General features: G+C 40.3%; 2 protein-coding genes across 3 annotated transcripts in view; both read right to left on the reverse strand.

Annotated features, from left to right (window-relative positions):
• Positions 1-1,231: 1,231 nt before the first annotated feature.
• Positions 1,232-3,012, reverse strand: LOC137192072 (olfactory receptor 11A1-like). The gene has a single exon (XM_067602606.1). It carries the CDS (start codon positions 2,298-2,300, stop codon positions 1,350-1,352), a length of 951 nt encoding a protein of 316 aa, XP_067458707.1. The 5' UTR covers positions 2,301-3,012; the 3' UTR covers positions 1,232-1,349.
• A 5,062-nt stretch (positions 3,013-8,074) lies between these two features.
• mylka (myosin, light chain kinase a) overlaps positions 8,075-25,593 on the reverse strand; it is a 95,553-nt gene continuing 78,034 nt past the window's right edge. Inside the window, exons 29-39 of one of the 2 annotated variants that reach the window (XM_067602777.1) lie at positions 24,176-24,379; positions 19,955-20,172; positions 19,738-19,861; positions 18,779-18,931; positions 17,228-17,351; positions 16,906-16,996; positions 16,394-16,522; positions 15,250-15,362; positions 14,714-15,164; positions 9,304-14,574; positions 8,075-9,268 (exon numbers count right to left, since the gene is read on the reverse strand). In XM_067602777.1, the coding sequence (XP_067458878.1) occupies positions 15,030-15,164; positions 15,250-15,362; positions 16,394-16,522; positions 16,906-16,996; positions 17,228-17,351; positions 18,779-18,931; positions 19,738-19,861; positions 19,955-20,172; positions 24,176-24,379 (1,291 nt within the window). In that variant the 3' untranslated portion in view covers positions 8,075-9,268; positions 9,304-14,574; positions 14,714-15,029. Of the gene's footprint in view, positions 14,575-14,713; positions 15,165-15,249; positions 15,363-16,393; positions 16,523-16,905; positions 16,997-17,227; positions 17,352-18,778; positions 18,932-19,737; positions 19,862-19,954; positions 20,173-24,175; positions 24,380-25,593 lie in introns of both variants that reach the window. The other variant, XM_067602776.1, reaches the window with a different exon arrangement.

The raw sequence follows: 25,593 nt of genomic DNA on the forward strand, positions 1-25,593 counted from the left end.
TAAAAGTACATAAGTATTATGAGCTTGATGTAGTTAAAGTATTGCAGTAAAAGTAGTGGTTTGGTATTATTATATATGACATCATTAGATTATTAAGTTGCTGATCAGTGTTTTCATTTCGTGTCACAATTCTTCATATTTCATAAATGTACCATCACAGTAATATTGTAATATTTAGTTAAATTTTGTCATCACTTCACTTAGAAACAAGTTTTTTATTTTTGTGCATCTTTTCTCTTCTTTGATCTGTTTTTACAGATAATTTTCACAAACTGCTGCAAACAAATAAAAAGAAATAAGTTAATAAATAAATCCACTGCTTCTTTTCTTTCCCAATGTTCTGTATTTTTATTATTCATTATTGTTATTATTGTTATTATTATTGTTATTATTATTGTTATTATTATTATTATTGTTGTTGTTGTTGTTGTTGTTATTATTGTTGTTATTATTATGCTGATAGATGAGGTTTCGATATATAAAATAACAAAATGTAAATGCATAAAAAAAAACAATATAAATTATATTTTATTACAAATATCCAAAATTACAGAAGTTTCTTGTGTGTTTGTGTATTTAAACCTGCACGATCAGTTGTTTTATTATTAGTATCACAATATTTTATAGTGTCATAACGTTTATGTCACTATAACTTATAAAGAAGACAAGAGATTAAAATAAACATTTTTCTAAAACTAATACTGACAGCTGATATTTATTGAAATTAGATGTTAATAGTTGTTTTTTTATTTTATTTCCACTAAAGCAGGTGAGATGAGTCGATGCAAATGAGCTACGCAGCGTCGCTTCATATCGAAATAAAGATTAAATAAATAAAAGGCATAAAAACATCTTCTCATCAGAAACAAGTCAGACGTTTTACTCCTGAAAATGTTTGTAGTTTAACATCATTTAAGGTGATTTCAGGTGTTAGAGGACACTTCAATTACACTATTACTACTTCTACTAATAATAATAATAGTATTTACTATATATATATATATATATATATATATATATATATATATATATATATATATATATATCTTCTCTGGAAGATTTTCTGACTCAAACTGTAAGAAAAACAGATGAAAAATTAGAAAAAAATCAAAAATAGAAGTTTGGACGTATATTTATGATTTTAACCAAACATGAATATTTTATGTTTGTAGACTAAACTTTTTATTTCTTTTTGTTGTTGTGGCACAACTGAGCTTCCGTACATCTGACTGAAAGCTGAACTCCAACATGAGTCTTCTCTGTCAGACATTTATGATGTGATTGATTTATTATTATTTAACCAGCTGATGATCAATCATTACTGAGCATCAGCTGATCGATACAGAGGGTTAACCTTGTGTCTGGCAGCGCAGCAGCTTCTTCACCTGTGTGAAGATCTCCTTCACCTTCAGTCCGTAAACCACCGGGTTCAGCACGGTGGGAACCAGCACCACCAGCACGGAGGTGACGACGGACGCGGCGGGGTCGCTTGCGGTGTGCAGGCGGCGGTGCAGCAAGTCGAAGGCGGTGCACAGACAGTAGTTGAGGAAGACGAGCAGGTGAGGCAGACAGGTGTGCAGCGCTTTGCTGCTGAAGGTTCGCGAGCGGCGCAGACAGATGGTGAGGATCCTGCCGTACGAGAAGAGCACGAAGGCGGCCGGCAGGAAGACGGTGGCAGCGGCGCACAGCAGCCCGTACACTTCGCTCAGCAGCGCCGCGCCGCCGCCGCAGCTCAGCCTGACGAAGCTGTAGATGTCGCAGTGTATCCTGTCGAGCCGCGAGCGGCAGAGCGGCAAGCGGCTTGCCAGCAGCGCCGCGCCGCCCACCAGACAGGCGGGCAGCAGCCAGCAGAGCAGCAGCAGCGCAGCCACCGCGGACGGAGACGCGAGTGCGGCGTAGCGCAGCGGGCGGCAGATAGACAAGTAGCGGTCGAAGGCCATAGCGGCCAGCAGCATGAAACTGGAGCTGCCCAGAGAGTACAGTACGAAGGCCTGACACAGACACGCCGAGCGCGACACATGCGCGACACCGCCGCCGCTCAGGTCGCTCAGCAGTTTGGGATAAACAGTGACGCTCGCGGCAACAGAGTTCAGCAGCACCGCCGCCACGAACATGTACATGGGTCTATGGAGGCTCCGCCGAGACACCACGAGGTACACAACCAGGAAGTCACTGAACAACACGAACACAAAGGCCGCCAGACACACGAAGAAGAACAGCAACCTGTGATCAGACAGCTGCAGGAAACCGTCCAGAGTCACAGAGGTCACAGAGGTCACGTTCAACACCACTGACGTCATGAGGACAGAGAACAACACCTGAGTTTACCTGCTGTGGTCTAACACATCACACAGGAGAACTCAGTGTAAACATGACATGAACATCATTACAGTGAAATTCATCATCATGAACATCACACACACTCATCATGGTCAACAGGTGACACAGCAGCTCCTTCATCCTGAAACATGTCCGCTGCTTTTATCAGAGCTGCTTCGTCTCTGCGGAGCTCATTAATCAGCAGCAGGACTCACCTGCAGTCCAGCTGTGTTCAGGAGAATCACTGGATTATAAAACATGAATGATTTCCTGGTTTCGGGGCTTTTTAAGGGTAAAAACGTATTAAATTTCACCAAATAAAATGAAAAACATCCAATTAATTGACAAATCCATTCATGAAGGGATTTTGGTTCACATTAGTTGGTTTTCAGGTGCAGACTGAAGGATTTTAGACTGCAGGTCAATGAATGGATAGAAGTATATTTAGGGGTGTTAACAGATAAATGAAAGTATTTTACAGGTTTGTCTGCTGGGTTTAAGGTCTTTTTAAGACTTCTCAAAACTGACCATAATTAATAATAAATAGATTTATAAATAAAAAGGCCATTAAAGATTAAAATTAACCACTTAAAATACCTTAAACTGCAGAAAAAAAACATTAAAACATTTCACTTATTACAAGAATTCATGTATTCATTCATTAACTCTAAATTTGAGGTGAACTCCTTTAAATTTGCACCTTAATTGAAAGATTAAAGTCCTTTTACGCTCAGAATCCAATGAATGAAATTCATTATGTTAAGATGCAGCAGGTTGACATTTACAGTGACATCATCTCATCATCAAACATACACGTGTGAAAGGTTTCATCAGCTGTGAACGTGTCTGTCGCTGCACTTCCTGTTCAGAGTAGCGAATCAGTGCTGATGATTACATAGAGATTTATAAAACAGAACCAGGATGACACACATAATCTATCATATAGAATGAATCTACAGAGTTTTATACATCAGACCCCTGAAGTATCTTCAAAGAGCAAACAGCTGATTCTGACTCAAATCTGGACCCTGAACATCTGTTGGCGTATTTATATTACCTACAATCCAACACAACATCTCTGCCATGAATTCTACTTTTATGAAGCTTCTACGTTTTCAGTTTTTGTTTATGTTGTCGGAAAGGTGATAATTCTACTTTATGTTTATTATTGAGGTGGTCGTGGTCGCCTCATGTTGAAACGTGTTTCTAATATTTTGTCCACCCTCATGTATGTTAATAAGGTGGACATAATAAAGTGCTCAGTCATATATCATACGTCTGTGTGACCGCTGACCAATCAGATCACTGGGAAAACAGAGTCATCATTCCTACGGGATCCCAACATGGACAAAAGTCCAGTTAAAAACTTTTTATGTGCGTCACATATTCAGTAATAGAGACATTTATAATCTTTTACTTTCTTTTTAATATTTGGGAATTATCTCTAGTGTTTCTACATCTTCTATTGTAGTCATGTGATTATGTTGTTTACATTTCATCACTTGTTGCTGTCGCTTTAACCAAATTCTCCTGCAGGTGTTTGATATTGTTTCATACAGTGGTGGAAAGTATTTAATACTAGCACACGGCAGACCTGAACAGAACATTACAGTAATCAAGTCTGGATGAAACACATGTATCAGAGTCTCTGTCAGTCATGGGAAGAAAAGACAGAATTTCAGCTGCGTTACGTAAGTGGAAAGAGGCCGTCTTAGTGATTTCTTTAATGTGCCTATCAAAGGAAAGGTTGGGGATCAAACGTCACACCAAGATTCTTGGCTGCCACGCTGTGAAATCAAACAGTTGTCGAGTGTTACTGTTACGACCGGCATCTCAGTTTCATCCAAATTTAGAAGCAGGAAATTTGATGACGTTCCATTTTTACCAGCAGCCAAGCAGGCCTCTAATTCAGTCATCTGATCGTCAGCCCTTATAGACACATACAGCTGAGTATCATCAGCGTAACAATGGAAGTTTATTCCATGACTATGTATAAAATAATAATAAAAAAGCAGAGGGCCAAGAACCGAGCCCTGAGGTACTCCACATTTAACATCAGAGAATTTAGATGTAATATTATTATAACAGACAGTAGGACTTAAGCCAAGAGAGGATCAGACCAGAGACACCAAAATTACAATTTAGTCTGTCTAATGGTAAACAGTGATCAATGGTGTCAGAGGCTGCACTGGGATCCAGTAATAGAAGCACAGAGGTGGAATCTGAATCCACAGTAAGTAGAGGATCATTTATCACTCTTGTTAGTTTTATTGTAGAAGTTTGTAACACAGAATATTCACATTTGTTTATTATAATCTGATAAACGAGTCAGGCAAAGGTTGGTTTTGTCCATCTTCAATGTGACGCTCCTCAGTCGAGGATTTATCAATCATTTATTTTATTTGTCCTCAGAGAGAAACTGGTTGATCAGCAGAGTCACACAAAGCACATGGACACAACATATAAATATAAAAACATCAAATAAATACAAAACAAGTATAAATGTATAAATGTGTAAATAATGTGAAATTTGGAGGAGTCTAGGTTTTGGGTCCAGAGTAGGTTTATGTTCTCTGTCAGTGAAATCGAGAGTTTTTGATGATGTGACTCTAAAAACTGAAGCAGAAGATGAAATGTGAAGCTGAGGATGTAGAGTCGCCGTCACCCTGAACACACTCTGCTTTCTTTAATGCAGCTATAATCGATATTTTCTGAAATACCAGTCTGATCTATACAGTGTGTGATGTGTTGGTCGTGGCTCGTAGTGATGAAGAGAATTATCAGAGACTCTGCAGCTCCTCTCGGCTTTACGGAGCTTTATAGTGAGTTTCAGCTCATTGTTTATCTGTCCGGCTGCAACTTTACTGTTCTGGTTCACTCTCAGCGCTCTCATAGTGTCGTTTTGGGGGCAGGCAGCTGTTTTCAGAGGAAAAGCTGTAAAAAGCCGCCGTACACTACCTGCTCAGCACCAAACGGCAAACAGACACAGTTAGCTGTAGACTAGCTGGTGAACATAGTGGAGCATTTAGCAGCTAAAGAGCCAGATATTTCCCTCAGGAGTTGGTAGAGAGCAAGAAAAGAGCTAAAAGAGAGTGAATATTGGACTTACATTCACCAGGTGGACAGAAACACGACTCCACATGAATGATGATGTTTTTCCGTAACTGCTGGATGTGGAAATAAACAACTGTTTGCTAATAAGTTCAACATATCAACTGAGAAAGTGATGATGTGTCAGTGTCGTGTTCACTACATGTTTCTGATAAAAACTAAACATCAGTTAACTCAGGTTTAACATCTCTTTGTTAAACAGAACAGAACTTTCTGTTCAGTCTCTGGGCTCCATCATGAAGTTACATGACTTCTCATAACACCACTAAGCTGACGACACCCCGCTGTTCCTGTCCTTCCCCCCCAGAGGATACCACCGTCCCAGCATTCATCTCAGCTTGTCGAGCCCACATCTCTGCTTGGACGACAGATTGGCACCTCCAGCTGAACCTGTCCAAGACGGAGCTTCTAGTCCTGCAGGCTCAGCTGACTGTACAGCTCAGTTCAGCCTTGTTATTAATCTTGGGGTTATAGTTGATGATCAGCTGCTGAACACATCTCCCGGTCATGCAGGTTCACTTTGTACAACATCAGGACGATTTGATCGTACGTGTCCAAACGCTGGTCATCTCACGATCAGACGACTGCAACTCGCTCCTGGTTGGACTCCCAGCATGCATTGTGTGCTGGCTCTCCCGGTGCATTCAAGAAATGCCTGAACACTTTATTCCCTTTATCCCTGTCTGCGTAATGACAAAATGTAAATGTGCCAATAAATAATTAAATAATTATTAATTACTCTCATTATTATATTTATTGTGAAGATAACAACTGAGGTCTGAAGTCCGTCTCGTAGCACATATTAACCCCTCGCGTCCCAGCGCACACTTGATGTGATGATGGTGAACATGTCCTGGTACATACGACCAAAGAGGGTGGACACTTGGATTCTGCCTTTATCTTATTTTTTATCTCCATTTCCCCCGTGCAATGCATTGTGGGAGCACAGTGCACTCAAACATCCACCAGTCTGAACACCGTCTACTCTGAGTGAACATGAGCTGTAATGTCAAGGGTCAGAGGTCACAGAGAGTTTGACAAACAAACTGTAGATGATGTAATGATGTTCATGTTGTGTGTAATGAGCTGTGTGTCCGGAGAGCCAGTTATTGTGGACGTTGTGGACTAACGAGCTGCTGCTGTTAATGAGAGCTGATTAACAAGCTGCTCTCAGGTGACCTCATTAACTCTGCTGCTGTCCGTCACCGACAGCTGCACAAACAACTCACTGTCTCTACTACACGTTTCATTCTTTGTTTAAAAATTTGTCTTCTAGGCTCTTGTATAAAATCAGTGTGTACAACTGATCAGTTCTGTATTAATAATTTTCTTTGCTGGAGACATTAGTCCAGTCATTTAATCAATAAGTTAAATGACAGAAAATGAATCAGCAACATTTAAGACATTTTTTAATTAAAAATGCCCAAAAATTCTCTGATTTCACCTTCGAAAATGTGATGGTCAGTCGGTTTTCTGAGTTTTCTCTGATAAACTGAATATTTTTTGGACAAAACAAGACCTTCAAATATGTCAGCTTGGACTCTTGGACATTCTAAAAGCAGCAGTGGAAAGTATCCAAGTACATTTACTCAAGTACTGTACTTACATGCAATTTTGAGGTACTTGTACTTTACTTGAGTATTTCCATGTGATGCTACTTTCTACATTTCAGAGGGAAATATTGTACTTTCTACTCCACTACATTTATTTGACAGCTTTAGTTACTTTTCAGATGAAGATTTGACACAATGGATAATATAACAAGCTTTTAAAATACAACACATTGTTAAAGATGAAACCAGTGGTTTCCAACCTTTTTGTCTTTTGACGTCTTACAAAAAGCAGTGTGTAGTCGGGGTCACATTTCACATGTCTATGAGTTGTTAACAGCTCCACCAAATAGTGATTTTTCCCTCTAAACTTCTCACATGCTTTCATTTCAATAAATGTTCAAATGATCCAATATTTCAGCAAAAATCAAAGATTAGGGAAAAAGTCCAAAACAGATTTGTGTATCAGAACTTTGTTTTTTCTTCTTTCCTCTCCCATTAATCATCTCACCACCCCTCAGATTTATCTGCTGACCCTTTGGAGGGGCCCGACCCCTAGGTTGGGAACCACTGGACTAAACTAGCTAACTGTATATAAAGTAGTGTAAACTAGCTCCACCTCCAGCAGCTACAACAGTAACATGCTGCTCTAACACTGATGCTTCACTATTAATAATCTAATGATGTCATATATAATAATATATCAGTCAGAGGGACCAAACCACTACTTTTACTGCAATACTTTAACTACATCAAGCTCATAATACTTATGTACTTTTACTGCAATACTTTAACTACATCAAGCTCATAATACTTATGTACTTTTACTGCAATACTTTAACTACATCAAACTCATAATACTTATGTACTTTTACTGTAGTAGGATTTTTCATGCAGGACTTGTACTTGTAATGGAGTATTTTTACATTGTTGTATTGGTACTTTTACTGCAGTTAAGTATCTGAATACTTCCTCCACCTCTGATATATGTTCTTTAAGAAACAAATTTTAGGGTCTTATCAAAAATGTTTGTGTTTAAAAACTAATATCAGCTGATGAATCAATATTGGCCTCACAAATTCAAAACCAGTTGGTCAGAAAGTGTATTTGTGTCTTTAATATTCGAACAACAGTAAAATGTGATCATGTTACATCACACAGCACGTCTTTGGTTTTGTGATAAAAATTTATTTGGTATCTGTGAGTAACTACAGTCGTAGTGTTCTCATACATGTCATCTGCAGTTCATCAAACTGATATATATTTATAAAAATTAGAGAAATATAATCTACATACATCTAATACAAAAACAAAACAGTCTAGTGTGAGTCCGCTGGTTGGTTTATTATCGGGGAGTCATAATAACTGTGACAAATGAAGTGCTGGCGAGAAGAACTCCAAGAAGACGGATGCTCAAATGATAATATTATAATTATGAATCTGTGCATTAAATAAGTCTAAAAATAAAACATTCTTAAAAACAAACAACCACCAAACACACAAACAGGCCCAGGTAAAGTTGAAACAACAACAACAAGGCGTAATGCAGATGGATCACACACAAACACACACCTGTGAACTATAAAGATGGTTTCTTTGGTTTTTTTGGTTGAAAACTGAATCAGCCCTCAAAGCCTTTAAATAAATGGTTTAAAGCACAAACAAACAGCTGGAATGTGGCAAAAAAAAAAAAAAAAAAAAAAAAAAAAAAAACAGTTTAAAGACTTCGACATCAGTGCAGATTCCCGGCTGTCATGAACATGTTGACATCTGGTTTCTACCTGACGCACCGAGGGGACACGCACTGTTCTCACGCCTGAATCTGCCGCCAGTTTCATTTAAAACTATTTTTAACAAAACAAGACATGATTGATCGCTGATGTTTCTCTGGAACGTTGAGCCCAGTATTGTCAATATGGACACAAATATTTCAACTCCCTCCCTGTCAGTTGTGCTGAAAGCTCAAAGAGAAATAAACTGAATATAATTAATTAAACTGATTTTCTTTGTCAAACGTGATGTTTGCTGAAATTCCTAAAAGAGTTTCCTTCTTCATGGGACGTAACATTTAATATTAGAGCACAAACAACTTCTAATGATTTGTATTATTTGTGAACTGCATTCACCAGTTTTATAAAAAGTATTTATAACATATTTATCTTGTAATTATCTGAACTTTTCTCAAAATTACAAGATATGAAATATGATCTCTTAACAGTTCAAGATGCTTAATAATAATAAGATTGTTTCATTACTATGAGATCAGATTCTATAATTGATATGAATATCTTGTATTTATAAAATGAAAATTATGAAATATAACAATAATTATCTAAAAATTACAAGATATGTATATTTTAAATAAGAGATAAAGATCTCTGCTTTATGACACAGTATTTCATAATGATGAGATACATATTATATAATATACAACAATTATAATATTGTCTTAATTACAAGATCCGTAATTCATAACTATGTTGTAATTATGAAATACGGATATCTCATAATTCTGAGATATTTTTATCTTGTAATTACAAGTAAGAATCTTTTGTACTTTTGAAAAAAGATAATTTTATAGATTTGAATCTCATAATTATAAGATGCAAAGTCATTATTAAAATAAAACAATCTTATAATTAAGAAATTGTAGTATCTCAAACTATTACGAGATTGTGTTTCGTAAATACAAGATGTGGATCCCGCAATTTCTAGAAAAGATCTGATAATTACAACATCTGTATCTCGTAACTATGAGATAAAAACTCGTAATTATGAGATATTCTGCCATAACTATAAAAAACTATCTTATAATTACGAGATCTGTATCTCGTAATTATAAGAAAATCTGTCTTTGATGAATGCAGTCCGCTTCCATATCAACATTAAATGTTTCCACACTGACTTTTAGAGACGATCTGATTTTCTTAAAATCTCAAAAATGTCTCAGGTGACTGTTGAAGTTTCACAAATCAACTGTCGGACTGTTTTTAGTTTAAAAACTTCAACAGTGAGCTGGGAGGACATTTTAAACAAGCGTCTTTAAGTGCAAACTCTGCTACTAAAATGTTTTCAGGGCAGACAGAGGAAGAACTGGAAATGATTTTGGCCCCACAGAGTGAAAATGTCTGGTAGAAAAATGATAGCGTGTTGCTTTAAGGCTAACAATGTGAGGCACAGGTGAATGCTGGCTGTAAAACATTTTCGGGGTGAATCTGCTGTCAAAGTCAAAAATACAAACAAGACAGAAAAGAAAAGTGCTCAAACAGAAGAGAAGAGATTAGCCGACAGATTCAACATCAGCTGAACACATCAGATGCAAATGGGGAGCAGCTACGTTATCGACTGAAAACAAATGGGTTATCTTTATAATTTATCACCACGGTCATCACTCTGGTTCCCGGTCTGAGCCTGATATTGACAGTCGGGTCACATTAGCATTAAGGCTTCGTTAGCATGTTGCTACTGTTTCTGTGGTTTGATCTCAGGGAAAGTAAACAGTTTATTCTGATGGTTCTAAACTTCTAATTCTCTCCTCACTGAGTTCATGTTTGTTAGCTACTGCGTTAAAGCAGTGGTGGAAGGTAACAGCGTGTAGTCGGGGTCACATTTCAGATGTCCATGAGTTGTTGTATGAGACCCCTAGGTTGGGAACCACGGGACTAAACTAGCTAACTGTATATAAAGTAGTGTAAACTAGCTCCACCTCCAGCAGCTACAACAGTAACATGCTGCTCTAACACTGATGCTTCACTATTAATAATCTAATGATGTCATATATAATAATATATCAGTCAGAGGAACCAAACCACTACTAGGACTTTTACTTGTAATGGAGCATTTTTACATTGTTGTACTGGTTCACCTTCCACCACTGACTAAATCAGTTGGACGACATTAGCTAACAAACATTAGTTTAACATGTACTTTGATGACCAAAGCTTAGTTTTAATCCACTTCTTACAGCCACACCCTCCACTGCTACTGAGCTGATATTGATTAGCTATCAAGCTAACATGAGTCAGGTTGATGTTAGCTAACAAACAGTTTGCTCTCTATTTGAATTTAGCCTCAGGGTTGCATCCATATTATTTTTAGTTACTGATTAATCCAGTTAGTAACTAAATTGAGTCATTTAATGTTCTGATGACATTAGCTTCAGTTTTAATTTTTTTTTTACTGACTGCTTTGAATCAAGTCATTCAGATTGCAACATGTAAAAAATGACAAATATCTTTATGGTCTAAAAAATGCAAATAGTGATATTTACTTGTGACTGTGATTAACACATAATCACAGTCATTAATTCATTTTCAGTCAATAACTAATTGTTGATTGGTTATCTGTAATTTCTTCAATACTTGTTAGCTAACAAGCAAACCGGGTCAGAGGATGAAAAACAGGAAATAACTAATAAACTACGTCTGATCACAGTAAGACACTTTACTGTCAGGTGACCGAACTCTGTGAATATCGGGCTCTGACCGACTCTGCCTTCATCATTCTTCCATCGTACCATCTTCCTCCTCACCCTGGACTCACACAGGAAGCAGGTCTGGGTTACTTCCTGTCTGTCAGCACATCCTACCGACAACAACTACAGCTCCCATGATTCTTTGAGGAAGAGGCTCATGTGACCTGTACCTGAACGGTATTTTTATTTAAATTTTGAAAAGTTTCTCAAGTTATTTTCTCACAGAAGGTTTGTGTCATAGTGTTTCTGCAGAGATGAAACGTTAATTTGGGGTTCTTAGTTAATATTCTGACAACGTTTTAACACCTCGTTATTTTGTTGGTATTCAACAACTACAACTCCCACATGTCGTAGAGCATCATGGGATCTGTAGTTGTTAAATGCCAACTTGTTAAAGCTTCCTGTGGAGTTTTTCTTGTAAACAAAGTTCTGTTTAAATTCAGAGTTTCTCACCAAAACTCATTAATAATTATAATTATTAATAAATAATAATTATAATCATAATTAACATGTAGAATGCATTTCCTTTCTCATAAAACATTCCTGAAGTCGATCTTTAGAATATTTTGGGTCAGTATTTGTCTTTCTGGTGGCAGCAACACGGCGGACAACAATCACAAATGTCATCTGTAGACAGGAAGTCATGTGACAACATATCGCCCTTTCAAAACAAAAGTAGAATGTCCAGGTCAGGAGGACTTTTTCTGCATCTCTGTCATATCTTACGTTTAGGATTTACTTTGATCATGAAACATTAAAAATGAATTCTACTTTGTCAAATTAACAATCTGTCCAGTGACTATACAAGAAGATAAACTGATGCCTGTTGTATTATTGGCTGTTTGAAGTGTTCCTGTTTAACAGCTGAAGTTCTAAATATCCTGCCTGGCCAAAAGTATGTGGACAGCTGAACATGTTCTCTCACACTATGACCTCTATTCATCCACTTCCGACATGCATGCGTTCACCGTCCATATAAGTCAAGGTTCCTGTCGTCCTTTTGCGCTCATGTACCACCGAATGTAACAAATACTGCAAAGAAGAAGAAGCACTTCCGCCGCATGTTGTCACATGACTTCCTGTGTACGAATGACCGCTGTGTGTTGACGTGATCTCCATGTTGCTGCCTCTTTTTTACTGGTGTAAATCAAAGTGTTTTTGCATGTTACCGCCACCAAATGACGATTAGTGAAATAGTGTGAAACATCGGCAGGAATGTGTGTCGTGTTGTGTTTGCAGGTCGTCACCCGCTCATCAAAACTCTGCTCCACAGCGCCGCTAGTGGTCAAAAACTCCTCAGGGTACCTTTAACTGAGATATACACTCAGCGAGCACTTTATTAGGAACACCTGTGCGATCTAATGTAATCAAATACAACAACTCTGCCATAAATTCTACTTTTACGAAGCTGCTTATGAAGTTCTTAATATCTTGTCCACCCCATTAACACACATGAGGGGGTCAAAATATTATTTCAATATAATGTACTCCAGTATACCAGCAGCACCACCTCAGTAATAAACATAAAGTAGAATTGTCACCATTCTGACAATGTCAACAAAAACTGAAAATGTATAAACTTCGTAAAAGTAGAATTTATGGCAGAGCTGCTGTATTAGATTCTATTAGACTGAACAGGTGTTCCTAATAAAGTGCTCACTGATTGTATATTTATATTTTATCTAAGAATGGAGAGAAAACGCCAGTATCATGTTTCAACTCAGACAGCACCATGAAATTAACCATAGATGAGAAAATAAACTGAGGGGCGGGGCTTCTCTATTCAACTTTATTAAAACTTTGGGTCTTATTTTGATAGTTTTGTCCATCGTCACTGACTGTGAACACAGTAACGACTCAGACAGTTTGGAAACAAACCAACAGTTCATACAGATTATTTGGAGGTAAAAGTCATCGCATGTGAGGTTCAAAGTGACATTTTAATGCGAGAATGTAAAAAATTGTTGATCCTTCATGTTTTATTTTCTTTTTCCTCAACTGGTGAGTGACGGAGTCTTTGAGCTCCAGCAGTGATGTTTTGTTCTTCTGTCCAGACTAAAACAGTGTTTTTCTTTCCTGAAAAACTGAAGAACTGTGTGAAAACGGAGTTTTGTAGAAACGCTGCCAAGCTGCTGACAGAACAGACGGTGGCAGTAGCGCTGCGTTTTATTGAAAGAAGAAGAAACACAACAACAACAACAATGGTGGACGGCTTCATGCGAGTGTCGCGCTGTGTCTCAAATCGCGTACTTCTCTACTTACACTTAACACTTTGAGTACATAAGTGCGTTCACACTGAGAAGTGTGAGAAATGCACTCAAAACAGTCAAAAAGTTGAGTGTGGAACTATGGACACTTCTCGTCCTCAATGGTCGCCATCTTGGCTACGTAGCGGAAGGGGAGGGACCACTTTTCAAACTGGAAATGGCGACGAGGTACGTTGTAACTACGGTGAACATCGCAGCATTATACAAATGTAAGTTATACGTGTGTTTTTTAGCACAAAGCACCACTATACTGTTGTCGGATATAAGCCGTCAGTATGTTTTTTGGGTTAATTTAGCAGCCTGTAATGATTTGGTAGCATGAATAATAACGCAAATGCTAACGCTAGCTAATGCTAACGCTAGCTAATGCTAATTTACGATCGTCATTTCTGGTAAGTGCACAACGGCTGTGTTTGATTTGCACTACCCTGTCAAAGTTTGCGCACTACGCCAGTAAGTACATAGTGTACACAGTGAACTAACAGAAGTACGTGACTTGAGACGCAGCTTTGTTCTCTTTATTTCTACTTCGACAGCTTGTTTAGAGTTAAACGTTTCTATCTGCTGCAATAAGCTAAATGTCAGGAAGCCGTTTCAAAGTTTCTTCTTTGCTGGTTTTCTGTGGCTGAGTTACTCGTCTGTCCCCTGCACATGCCCAGTAGGAGGAGAATTACGCGTTTGGGCGTTTTTTGATGTGGACGGTAGGTATTTAGCAGGAACGAGCTGAAACTCCAACACTCATGTTTTGGAATTTAGCGGCTTCATGTAAACGTGGACTCAGTTTAACATGTTTGTTAACAGGAAAGTTCAGCCTGTCGTGGCGAGAAGACGAGAGGACGGCGGGATCGAGCAGCTGGCGGCGTGTTTGAGGTCGAATCGCGTTTTAAATCTTTGGCGTGTACGTTGTTTTCTCTCACATGAGATGATTTCATGTTCGTGTCTCTCAGAGAGACTCAGACTTCAGACCTGAAATGTCGTTAATAAGTGGAAACTTTTCTCTTCCAAACTGCCCTTTTGGTTTGTTTCCAACCTGCCGTGTTGATCCAGACCCAAGTCTTCATAAACAGACCTGAGGAGTTCTGTATAAGTGATCCTCCATTTTACCTCGATAAAGGAACGCCAACAGGTATTTAACTCCTGATGTGTCAAGCCCCGCCCACCTGCTGCTCCAATCACAACAACACAATCTTTTGTTATTTGCAGGTACATTTTTTCTTTCCTGCTCATGTCTGACATGCTGAGGAGGAGCGATGACTTCAATGTCGCCACCTCCTCTTCCTGTGGGAGTCCAGACCGTTCACTGCTTTACTACTCCTCCTCTTCCTCTTCCTCCTCCTCCTCCTCCCCTGCCATCACCTCCACCAGCAGCTCAGCGGTGCAGGTCGCCTCCCCCAGACTGTTGACCGCCTTCACCGTGTACTTGGCGTCATCGTCGCCCGACACCTGCAGGTTTATATCAGCAGATGTCAGACGTTGAAGTGAAACAGTAAACACACCAAACAAGTGAGAGCGACAGTTGACCTCTGACCTCTGAAATGACCAGACTGCAGTTTCCATCTTCGTCGTAGTCGATCTGGAAGTGTCGGGTCTCTTTGATTGGCTGGTCGTCTTTGTACCACACCACCTCGGGGTCCGGGTAACCTGGAGACACACAGAGACAAAGACGTGTCTCTTATTCATGTTTTAACTGTAAATGAATCAGTTAAACGCACAATATGTCATTTCAGCCGCTAGGCGTCTCAATCAAAACAATAACAACAGACGGAGTGTGATGATGGTGTGAAGTAGCAAGGGATCATGGGAGTTGTTGTCTTCGTCGTTAAACAACCAGCTTCAGCGGGATAGGATTCCTCCAGTGTTCATCATTCAGGATGTTTTTACCCGCAGAGGTCTCCTCCTCTCCAGAACAAACGGACCCGGAGATTACAGGTAAAAACACTGAATAAAACTGTTTCACCTAAAAAATCAATATTTCTCCGATGATGTTCGGTGACCACCGGACTTCCTGGAGGGGCTGTTAGCCGAGCTGCTGCTAACGTTTGTCCAGTTTATTTCTCTGATAACTTCAGATCCAGACGTCCAACGACTAAAATCCTTCTTCCGGCTAAATGATATAGTTAAAAACCACCTAAATTTATCATGAAAATGTGTCTTAAAACTGAATAAAAGTCCATTTATAACAGTTTGTGTGGAACAACCACAACGCCGATGTATTATCTTGTATGTGTGTAAGTTACTCTTTGGTAGACGCCATTGTAGCGGACAAACACAGCGCCACCGTATGCACCTTGTGCGTGTTTACTCTTTGGTAGAGGAGGTATGACGTCATTGACAGGCGACCAAATGAAACGAGGTTTTTAGACATTTAATGTGGAATAATTACATATTATAGCTTTAAGCTAAGCTACTACTTGATTTGACTCATTTGGACGCTGACGCTTCATATTAGCTTCAGACGGTGGATTTTGTCCTCCATCACTTCCATTGTAAGGTCATTATGAAGGATCCTCTAACGGTCAGTATGAACAGGAGAAACACAGCTTTAATGTTCATTTGGGCTCCTGAATGTTGGTTTAAAACAGACTTAGTGAACCCGTCCTTTAAGAAAAGCTGCGAATCAGCTGTGAAAGATGAAATGACAGCTGATCAATGACTGGATTGATCCTTCCTACCTTCGATCTTGCAGTCGAAGCGAGCGGCGCTGCCCTCCACCACCTCCACGTCTTTGATGACGGAGCTGAAGGTTGGCTTGCACTCCGTCTTCTGCTCGTACTCCAAACACTCCAGGAACTGATTATCCTCTGAACACACACACATATAATGTACTTATGATATAAATGTTTATTAATGTTCAGTATTTATTATAACGTCTCCTATGAAGACGTGTTTTATATTATTACAGCTGTGTTTGACTATTCATGTCTGTTTATACAGCAGCAGTGTTTCAGTTGTTGACTGATACATTAATAAACTCTTTATAGACTATTAATGATAAATACTTAAAATAAAGTGCCAAGTTTTCTTTGATAACCTGCATTTTAAAGAGAAAACATTTCTTGTTCTACAGATTATCACAACATGCTTTTCTTGTTATGATGATAAAGTTTTCAGTGGGAAACACTGGAGCTCCGATTCATGACAACCAGTAAACTCTCTCGTTATAACCTGATATCTTCTGTCGTACCTTCGGTGGGCGAGCCCTTCTTGGCGCTGACGCCGGCCATCATGGCCATGGACGACAGTCTGCCAATGGCTCGAACAGCGTGAGCCGTTTTCTACCAGAGAAGAAGAAACAGTCACATCAAGAAACAAACGTCACTTATAAAGCTGTTGGAGGAAGAGGAGGAGGAGGAGGAGGAGGAGATATTTCAGGCGCTGCTGGTTCCGTTTGGTAAAGACGTCGTTTTGAATCATTGTATAAAACTGAAGTGCTGCTTTTGTTTGTTTGTGGCCTGAGGTGGAATGTTGTTGTTGTTGTTGTTGTTGTTGTTGTTGTTGTTGTTTACCTGCCATTTCCTCCTCAGGATGTACGTCTTCATCCTCTCCTTGGAGAGCTTCTTGGCCTTCATGGTGTTGGTGTCCTGCTTCAGCCAGGGGTGTTCAAAACACTGAGCACAGGTCAGCCGAGCCCTGATACACACACACACACACACACACACACACACACACACACACACATACAAACACACACACACGCACATACACACACACACACGCACACGCACGCGCACACGCACGCACACGCACACGCACACGCACACACACACATACATCATGTTAGTTTTCTCTGCTGGACTATAAACCGGAGCTTGATTTAAAAAATTTAAAAAATCGAAGTAAAGAAAATGAAGTCAAGCTGAGCTACATCCTAAATATCTATCTGCCTCTAATATCATGCAGAGTGTTGCATAGACTGAGTCGCTGAAGTAATATGAGTAGAGAGACGATCCAGACGCTGGAATGAACTCACTCGTAACTCAAACGGAGACTAAATAAAACTCCAACAGTCCAGTTAAATCATTTCTCTGAGAGCACATTAGCCTCATTCACTGACAAATATTAGTGACTCTCTCCGAGCGGAGGAGAGTTTTATCCTCCGCAGGAACGACGGCAGCAGACGCCTGCAGCAGCTTCACCGTGTCGGACTCAGTCGGTGTTAAACGTGCTCGGTGACACGCTGTCAGCTCTCGTTATGTGCACTACAAGCTGTCATCTACTCTCTGAGACTGGGACTGTCATAGTGCGTGCACCGTGTGGTATCATCCTCTAGTCTCCTCCTTCTCCCTCATTAAAAAACTCAGAATCTATGAATATGTAAATATATTTCCTTCCTGAAGTTTTCCTGCTGGACACCAGACGTCTCCTCCTTCATCACTGGAGGTCATGGATGTATTATAAGAGCTGGACTAAAAATGGCGCCATCCAGTCCTATAGGAACTGCTCGGTCGGCTGGCGCGTACACCAAAAAAAGTTTGTAGCTTCCACGTTGTGCGGCCCACTGAATATGCGCAGTAGTGTTTCCCCCGCTGGCCCCGCCCACAAGCTCCCGCTGGCCCCGCCCACAAGCTCCCCCTCGACCCACAGACATTATGATGATGTCACGGATTTTTAAATCGCTTTTCTCGGCTTGAGGAAAGTTTTACAAATATAAAACCTCTATGGATCAAAAGTTCATGATAGAAAGAGTCATAGCTGACGTTGTTTTACAGTGGTGGTTTATGGGGAAAATCCTTTTTGGGCTGCAGGAGGATTTTTCGCCGCAATACCGGGAGTGACCACTGGGAAAATTATCTGCAAGGCTGAGCAGCGGCACCCTATCCAGCTCTTATTATACATCCATGACTGGAGGCTTCAGGTTTCCACATCACACCTGTGTAAGTTGCATACTGGACCACGATTGGCTCCTAACTAGTTGTGATGTCACACATCCTGCACGTTGACCCTTAAAATCTGATTTTCAATGAGCTCAGAGAAACTTTCCTCTTTCAGCAGATGAATGAAAACAAACTCAGAGAAGAAGAACAAACATCCGACTGAAGGAACAAGAAGCTTCTTACTTCATGCTTTTCTTCAGCAGGTTGGTGATGAAGTCTTTGGCGGTGTCGGAGATTTCATCGAAGGCGTCGTCTTCAAAGTCCCAGGTGGCCGAGGTGACGTTGGACAGAGTCTCGTTATCGTTGTCGCCCATGAAGGGAGAAAGACCGCTTAGCCTGAGAGGACAAACACAGGCCAAACTGAGCCAGACTGGACCAGGCTAAAGTTAACTGAGCTACATTTAACTGAAATAATATTAAGCAGGAAAAGTCATTAAAAAAAATATTTAACTTAACTATTTAACTAACTTTAGTTAAAGTGAAAATTAAATAAATAAACTACTGTAAACAGCAAAGCCTAAAACAAGCCAAACTAATATGACTAATATAACAAAAAATGAAGTGAGACTGAGCTAAAAGAAGTTTAGATGAAGGAAAATGAAATAAAACAAAATGAAAGCCAAACCAAGCAAAAGTGAATTAAACAAAATAACATTAAATGACGAGGCTACAGCTAAATAAGGTGAACTGGAAGAAATAAAGCAAGAAGCCAAGTTAAACTAAGCTAAGATGAGATAAATGAAGCTAAAAAAAAAAAAAGCTAAATTAAAGTCAAATTAAAGTTATGAAGCAAAATAAATCCAAGCAAAGAGATGCTAAGCTATAAGAAGCCAAACTAATATGAAATGAAAGAAATAAGGCAAAATGAAGCCAAGGTAAGCTAAAAGAATAATAATGACAGGAAAACAGGACAGGAACTAAACAAAACAAGATTACATAAAATTATGTTACACTAAACAAAGATAAATAGGATAAACTGAAAGAAGCTAAGCTAAGCTAAGCTAAGCTAAGCTAAGCTAAGCTAAGCTAAACAGAAGGGACGTGAGCTGAATCAAATGAACAAAGTGAAACACAGCAGAGTGAACTCAATGAAATGAAACAAAGCAAAGAGAATGTAAGTTACAGTGTTTAGTTAAACTCACAGTATATAACAGATGACTCCTATACTCCACATGTCGGTGGTGTAACTGATGGCTTCGTAGTTGATCACCTCTGGAGCCACAAACTCTGGAGTCCCAAACAAAACCTTCAGAGTCCCGGCGTTTTCTGCCAGAATGTCAGACAGAGAGGAAAAGGTTTGTATAGTCACACATTAAACTCTAATGACGCTGACGTTCACAAGGAGGAGTCTGAGGTTACCTAGTCGTCTGGCGAGGCCGAAGTCGATGAGTTTGATCTTGCTGCCGGTCTTGTTGACACACATGATGTTTTCGGGTTTGAGGTCGAGGTGGACGATGCCCTGCTTGTGGATGAAGCTGACGCCGTCGATGATCTGCAGCATGTATTTGATCACCTCCCGCTCCGTCAGCTCAAAGTCCTCGTCGATGATCCGCTCGAACAGCTCGCCGCCTGAGATCCTGGAGGAACAAAAAGTCCACAACGTTCAGGTTATGAAGCGTGCGATGAGGCCGCCGTACACACCTCAAAAACAAAACTATCAGACTATCCTCCCGCTTCTTATGTCTTAAATATGTTAAAGTCAGAGTTAAAAATAACGTCTGTTAATTTCAGGTGCCACTTTCTGATAAAGCATCCTTTATATATGGCTTAATTAATGGTTAATAAATCATTTATAAGCCATTAATAAGCATCATTTTTGGGTTGCCAGGTTGTGAAAAATCCCTCCTCTCTATCCCACCATCTCTGCTGGGACTTTATACTGTCAAGCTGCTTGTTTTGTTGTGTTGTTCTTCTCTTCTGGATGAATCACAGAGAAATTTAGCAGCTTAGCTTAACTTAGCTGCGGGTGTAATGTGGCTCCGGTCCGCTGGTCACTTCCTCTTCCAGACTCTGTCGTGTCTGATTCAATAGTGCAATGTTCAGTCTTCTATTTAAAGTATTTAGTACTATGATATTTTAGCGTCTGTTTTCTCTCTCGCTGGTGTGACGCGGTAGACAGGACTGTTTTGGAAAACCTACATTTTACCGTCCTTGAAGGCACCACAACAGAAAATGAGGAAACGTAGTTTGTAGTCTGAGGCGGATCTCCAGATGAGCATTTGCATATATTACCCACATTATAATGATACAATGCTGGTTGAAAATCAGCAACGTTTCCCTTTAATGCTTATAAACCCTTTATAAAGGATGCTTTACCAGACAGAGCTTTTAGGGACCAGACTGCATCTGGAGAGGTACAACACCGTCTGGTTTGGGTTCAGGACCAGCTGAACAATGCAAGACGACTGTATTTCTGTTTTGTGTTTTATGTTTGGACATTTGTATACTTGTTACTAGGGATGCACGATATTATCGGCACGTCATCGGTATCGGCCGATAAAAGCTCTAATATGAAATATCGGCATCGGCCATTTCTTCTAATTATGAGAAGCCAATTTGTTGTCATCTCCTCCGCCACCAGACTGCTTCCCTCGACGGACTGTTTCACCCTGACGGTCCCGGTGTTTCCTCTGCAGGCTGCACTTCACTCAGCCGCCCGTCAGACCCGCTGCTTCTTCCCACTTTAACCTGAATAACAAACCGGGGCTCGGTGCTCCGGTTGGATCCACACGGAGAGCCGAGGCTAACGTTAGTGGTCATGCTGCTGCTAACGCTCTGCTAGCCTCTCAGCTAACGTTAGCCCCGGTTCTCCATGTGGATCCAACCGGAGCACCGAGCCCCAGTTTGTTATTCAGGTTAAAGTGGGAAGAAGCAGCTGGTCTGACGGGCGGCTGAGTGAAGTGCAGCCTGCGGAGGAAACACCGGGACCGTCAGGGTGAAACAGTCCACGGAGCAGCTGCTAAGTTTGGCTGCACAGATAGGAAACACTTCGGCTGACAGGATGTACCACTCTGGAAAAAAAATCTTTTTGGTTTATAACAGCGGTTGGCAACCAGTGTATTAGGTGCATTACCGCCACCTTCTGCTCCGGAGTGTGGACCAGAGATTAAATCCTACACATTAATCCTGTCTGTCTAATAAACTCAATGAAAACTCTCATGCTGCTTCCACTTGGCAGGTTCATTAAAGTTTTAATGCTGAGCTCCTGAACTCCAGTCTTCCTCAGTTCTTCCTTCATATTTTGTCTTTCTTGATCATACTTCGTACAATCTATGCTTGCATGCATAATAGTCTCCTCAGCCAGCTGGAAAATATATATGTGCATATATCAGTATCAATCGGCCACAATGAGTTGGAAATATCAGCATATCGGCAAAAAATCCAACATGGTGCATCTCTACTAGTTACTGATGGTGTGATGGACTGTACAGTGTCTACAGCTGCTTCAACAAGTAACAATGTTTAATGTTTTCTTTACGTCTGTGCTGTGACGTCTGATGAACAAAACATTATCTGAACTGAGAGGAATGATGAGCAAAACCGTCTGAACGTAAACAAACTCCCTTCCTGCTCTTCATCAGTTTAGACAGTTTTTATCATGTTGGCTGTGTTTCCTTCATTTTTAGTTGTTTGTCCAAATAGATTTTCTGAAACAAACACGATGTGTTTCTGCTCAAACATGACGACGTTATGAAATTATCACAACAGCAGCTGGAAAGTGTTTTGGTGTTTTTGGCTTTCTGGTCAGTTTTTATAGAGATGTTGAGACATTTAAATAAAAGCAAAGTGCTGACGGAGAAAAAGAAAAAACAAATAAAATTCTTGTAAGATGAAACAATTATAGTATTTTATATGCGTGTGTGTGTGTGTGTGTGTGTGTGTGTGTGTGTGTGTGTGTGTGTGTGTGTGTGTGTTTGATGCCATCTGTCCATCTTTGCTCTTAGCTCTAAAATTAGCAGAGAGGAAATAGCTGCTCACAAATTCCTCTCATAGTTGGCCAGAAGATTATTTTCCGACGTTCTCCGAAGCAAAAACATCTCAGTCTCAGTTTCCACATCAGACTCAAAACAGATAATCAGCAGCTGGACGTTTCCAGGTCTGCAAGAAAAACCCTGAATATTCTTAAAACTGTAAAACGTGTTTTGTGTTTACTTCTAGAACCAAATATTTCACAAAGACATGCAGATTGATTTCATATTGATTATTTACAGATGATATCATCAGTTACGTTAGCGACTAAAAGTGAGAACGATTCACTTTGTGCTATTAGAAGAAAACTAGAAGAAATAAAATATTTGTGACAAGATGAGATTCGTTTGCTTCTGAGCTCAACGTGTTCAGATCAAGCTGATAAAATACCAACGAGAGCAGCTTCTGAAGGGCATCAAACATGGAAGTTATAGAAAAACTATTTGAATTTGATGGTGACGTGTAACATTTATTATATTTATGGTTTAGCTCCTCCTGCTGGATGTTTCTGGTGCAGCTTTACAGTAACACGACTTTTGTTTGTTTCTTGTTTTTTCATTGGTTAATGTGAACATGTGACCGGGGTCGTAGTTCATTTCAGGTATCTGTTTTTGGAATCCACCAGGGCTGCAGTCAACTAAAGAAAATCTTGGTCGACTGAAATCGTACATAATCTTCGGCTAATCGATTAGTCGCGGGTGAGTTGGGGGGGGGGTGTAACGGGACAGAGTGAACTCACATTTCTCCGTTTTGCCTTCAGGCTAACCCCTTGTTGCTAACTTTGGGCTAATGAGCTAACCTCCTTCACTTTTCCAGCGCTTGGGGAAACAACAGACGTGACTTTTTAGCATTTATTAACTGACACACTGGAGTCTGTTCTGTACATTTACCGCCAGACTGACAACTTCCCGTTAACCTTTTCCTCTGCTCCGCTCACATCCACCATCACTTTCCCGCCGCTCTTTCCCTGCTCGCTACGCAAACATACTAACCGCTGTCCTATTCCTAAACGGAGTTATGCTACCGATATTTAGCGTTATTTTTGGCATTAATAAAATATCTTTTGGCCTGGCGGAGGTTTATTGATATTATTACACAAGAAACGCTGATTCAGTTGAGTACGTTGTTTTCACAGGTGATTTGTTAGTCTGTCCCTCCCGCCGCAGAAAATAATGGATTAATCCTGGAAAGTTATTGACGTAGCACTTCTCTCCTTATGAAAGTAACACGGCGATTATTCGACCAATGAGAATTTAGTCAGACGAGAGCATATCGACCAACTAATCGAGCAGTCGACCAGCAGACTACAGCCCTAGAATCCATGTTGTAGAGCTCTGCGGAGGATTGTCCTTAAACTCCGCTCCTGTAAAACCTTGAAGAAGGTTTGTTCTCTAATCCAACTTTGTCTTTTTATATATTTAGTGATTCTGAACATTTTTGATCATTTGTTTGTAATGTTTTGTTTTCTTTACTGTCATTTCTGTTTCACAAAAAGGTCTTTATTTGGAGAAACGTGACGTCTTAAAGATATTCAAGTCATTATTCCAGCCTGTCTATGTGTGCATATCAGAGTAGGCTGCCTGTCCAGCAGCGTGAGGAAGCGTCACCTACATCTCGAGCACCATGACGATGTCAGACTTGCCCTCGAAGGCGTCGATACACTGGACCAGTTTAGGGTGATGGAGGCTGTTCATGATGCCGATCTCCTGCCGCACGTTCTCTTTCTCCTTGGCTGAGTACGCTTTGATGAACTTCCCCGCCCACACCTTCTTCGTGGCCTTTTCCACCAGCTTGAAGACCTGACCGAACTTCCCCCTGCGACCCAAACGACAGGAGACACTTTAATACCGAGTATCTGCCAGTAACAGCAGCTGTAACCAGTAACAGCAGCAGGAACCAGTAACAGCAGCTGTAACCAGTAACAGCAGCAGGAACCAGTAACAGCAGCTGTAACCAGTAACAGCAGCAGGAACCAGTAACAGCAGCGGTAACCAGTAACAGCAGCTGTAACCAGTAACAGCAGCAGGAACCAGTAACAGCAGCGGTAACCAGTAACAGCAGCAGGAACCAGTAACAGCAGCGGTAACCAGTAACAGCAGCAGGAACCAGTAACAGCAGCAGGAACCAGTAACAGCAGCAGGAACCAGTAACAGCAGCGGTAACCAGTAACAGCAGCAGGAACCAGTAACAGCAGCAGGAACCAGTAACAGCAGCGGTAACCAGTAACAGCAGCAGGAACCAGTAACAGCAGCAGGAACCAGTAACAGCAGCAGAAACCAGTAACAGCAGCAGGAACCAGTAACAGCAGCGGTAACCAGTAACAGCAGCGGTAACCAGTAACAGCAGCAGGAACCAGTAACAGCAGCAGGAACCAGTAACAGCAGCTGGAACCAGTAACAGCAGCAGGAACCAGTAACAGCAGCAGGAACCAGTAACAGCAGCTGGAACCAGTAACAGCAGCAGGAACCAGTAACAGCAGCAGGAACCAGTAACAGTTCTTTAATAAAGGAGAGCAATCAGTGCGTACAGGATGTACCAGGTCGCTCTGAGGGTTCTGGTCTAGAGGTTTAGGTTTTTATATCCTTGGGTCTGCATTGGTCACACCTGTTGTCCATCCTCTTCATCTTTAGCCAATTACATCATTATAATTTATCTTTGTCACTCGTTGTTGGTCAAAACTCTTCAAGACAGGTTTTGAGCTGAACTGGATATTCACCAGCATTTTCAGTTTGTTTCTAGTTATGTCCCCTTTTATATAACTGTTGGGGATGATTTTACACTGTTATTGCCTTATTTTTCATAAGTTATTCTTGTCATTTTATTTCTTGAACTCCTCCAGACTGTATTTTTTAAAGGTGAAGACTTTAATGCAGACTCAAGCAAACAAACACACTCCAAATGTATCCAGTGTATGATTATGATTGTTTTACCGTACTTCTGTACTTATATCGTAATTAAATTAAATTCAACACACTATTACTTATAATCTTTATGAATCACCTGCATAGCTTCATATAGTCTGTTAGCAC

Source organism: Thunnus thynnus, chromosome 11 (genome assembly GCF_963924715.1).
Source record: "Thunnus thynnus chromosome 11, fThuThy2.1, whole genome shotgun sequence".
In the NCBI taxonomy this organism is placed as follows: Eukaryota; Metazoa; Chordata; class Actinopteri; order Scombriformes; family Scombridae; genus Thunnus; species Thunnus thynnus.

Coding starts and splice junctions, on each gene's coding strand:
- LOC137192072 (XM_067602606.1), bottom strand. CDS start 2,300: ATGACGTCAGTGGTGTTGAACGTGACCTCTGTGACCTCTGTGACTCTG.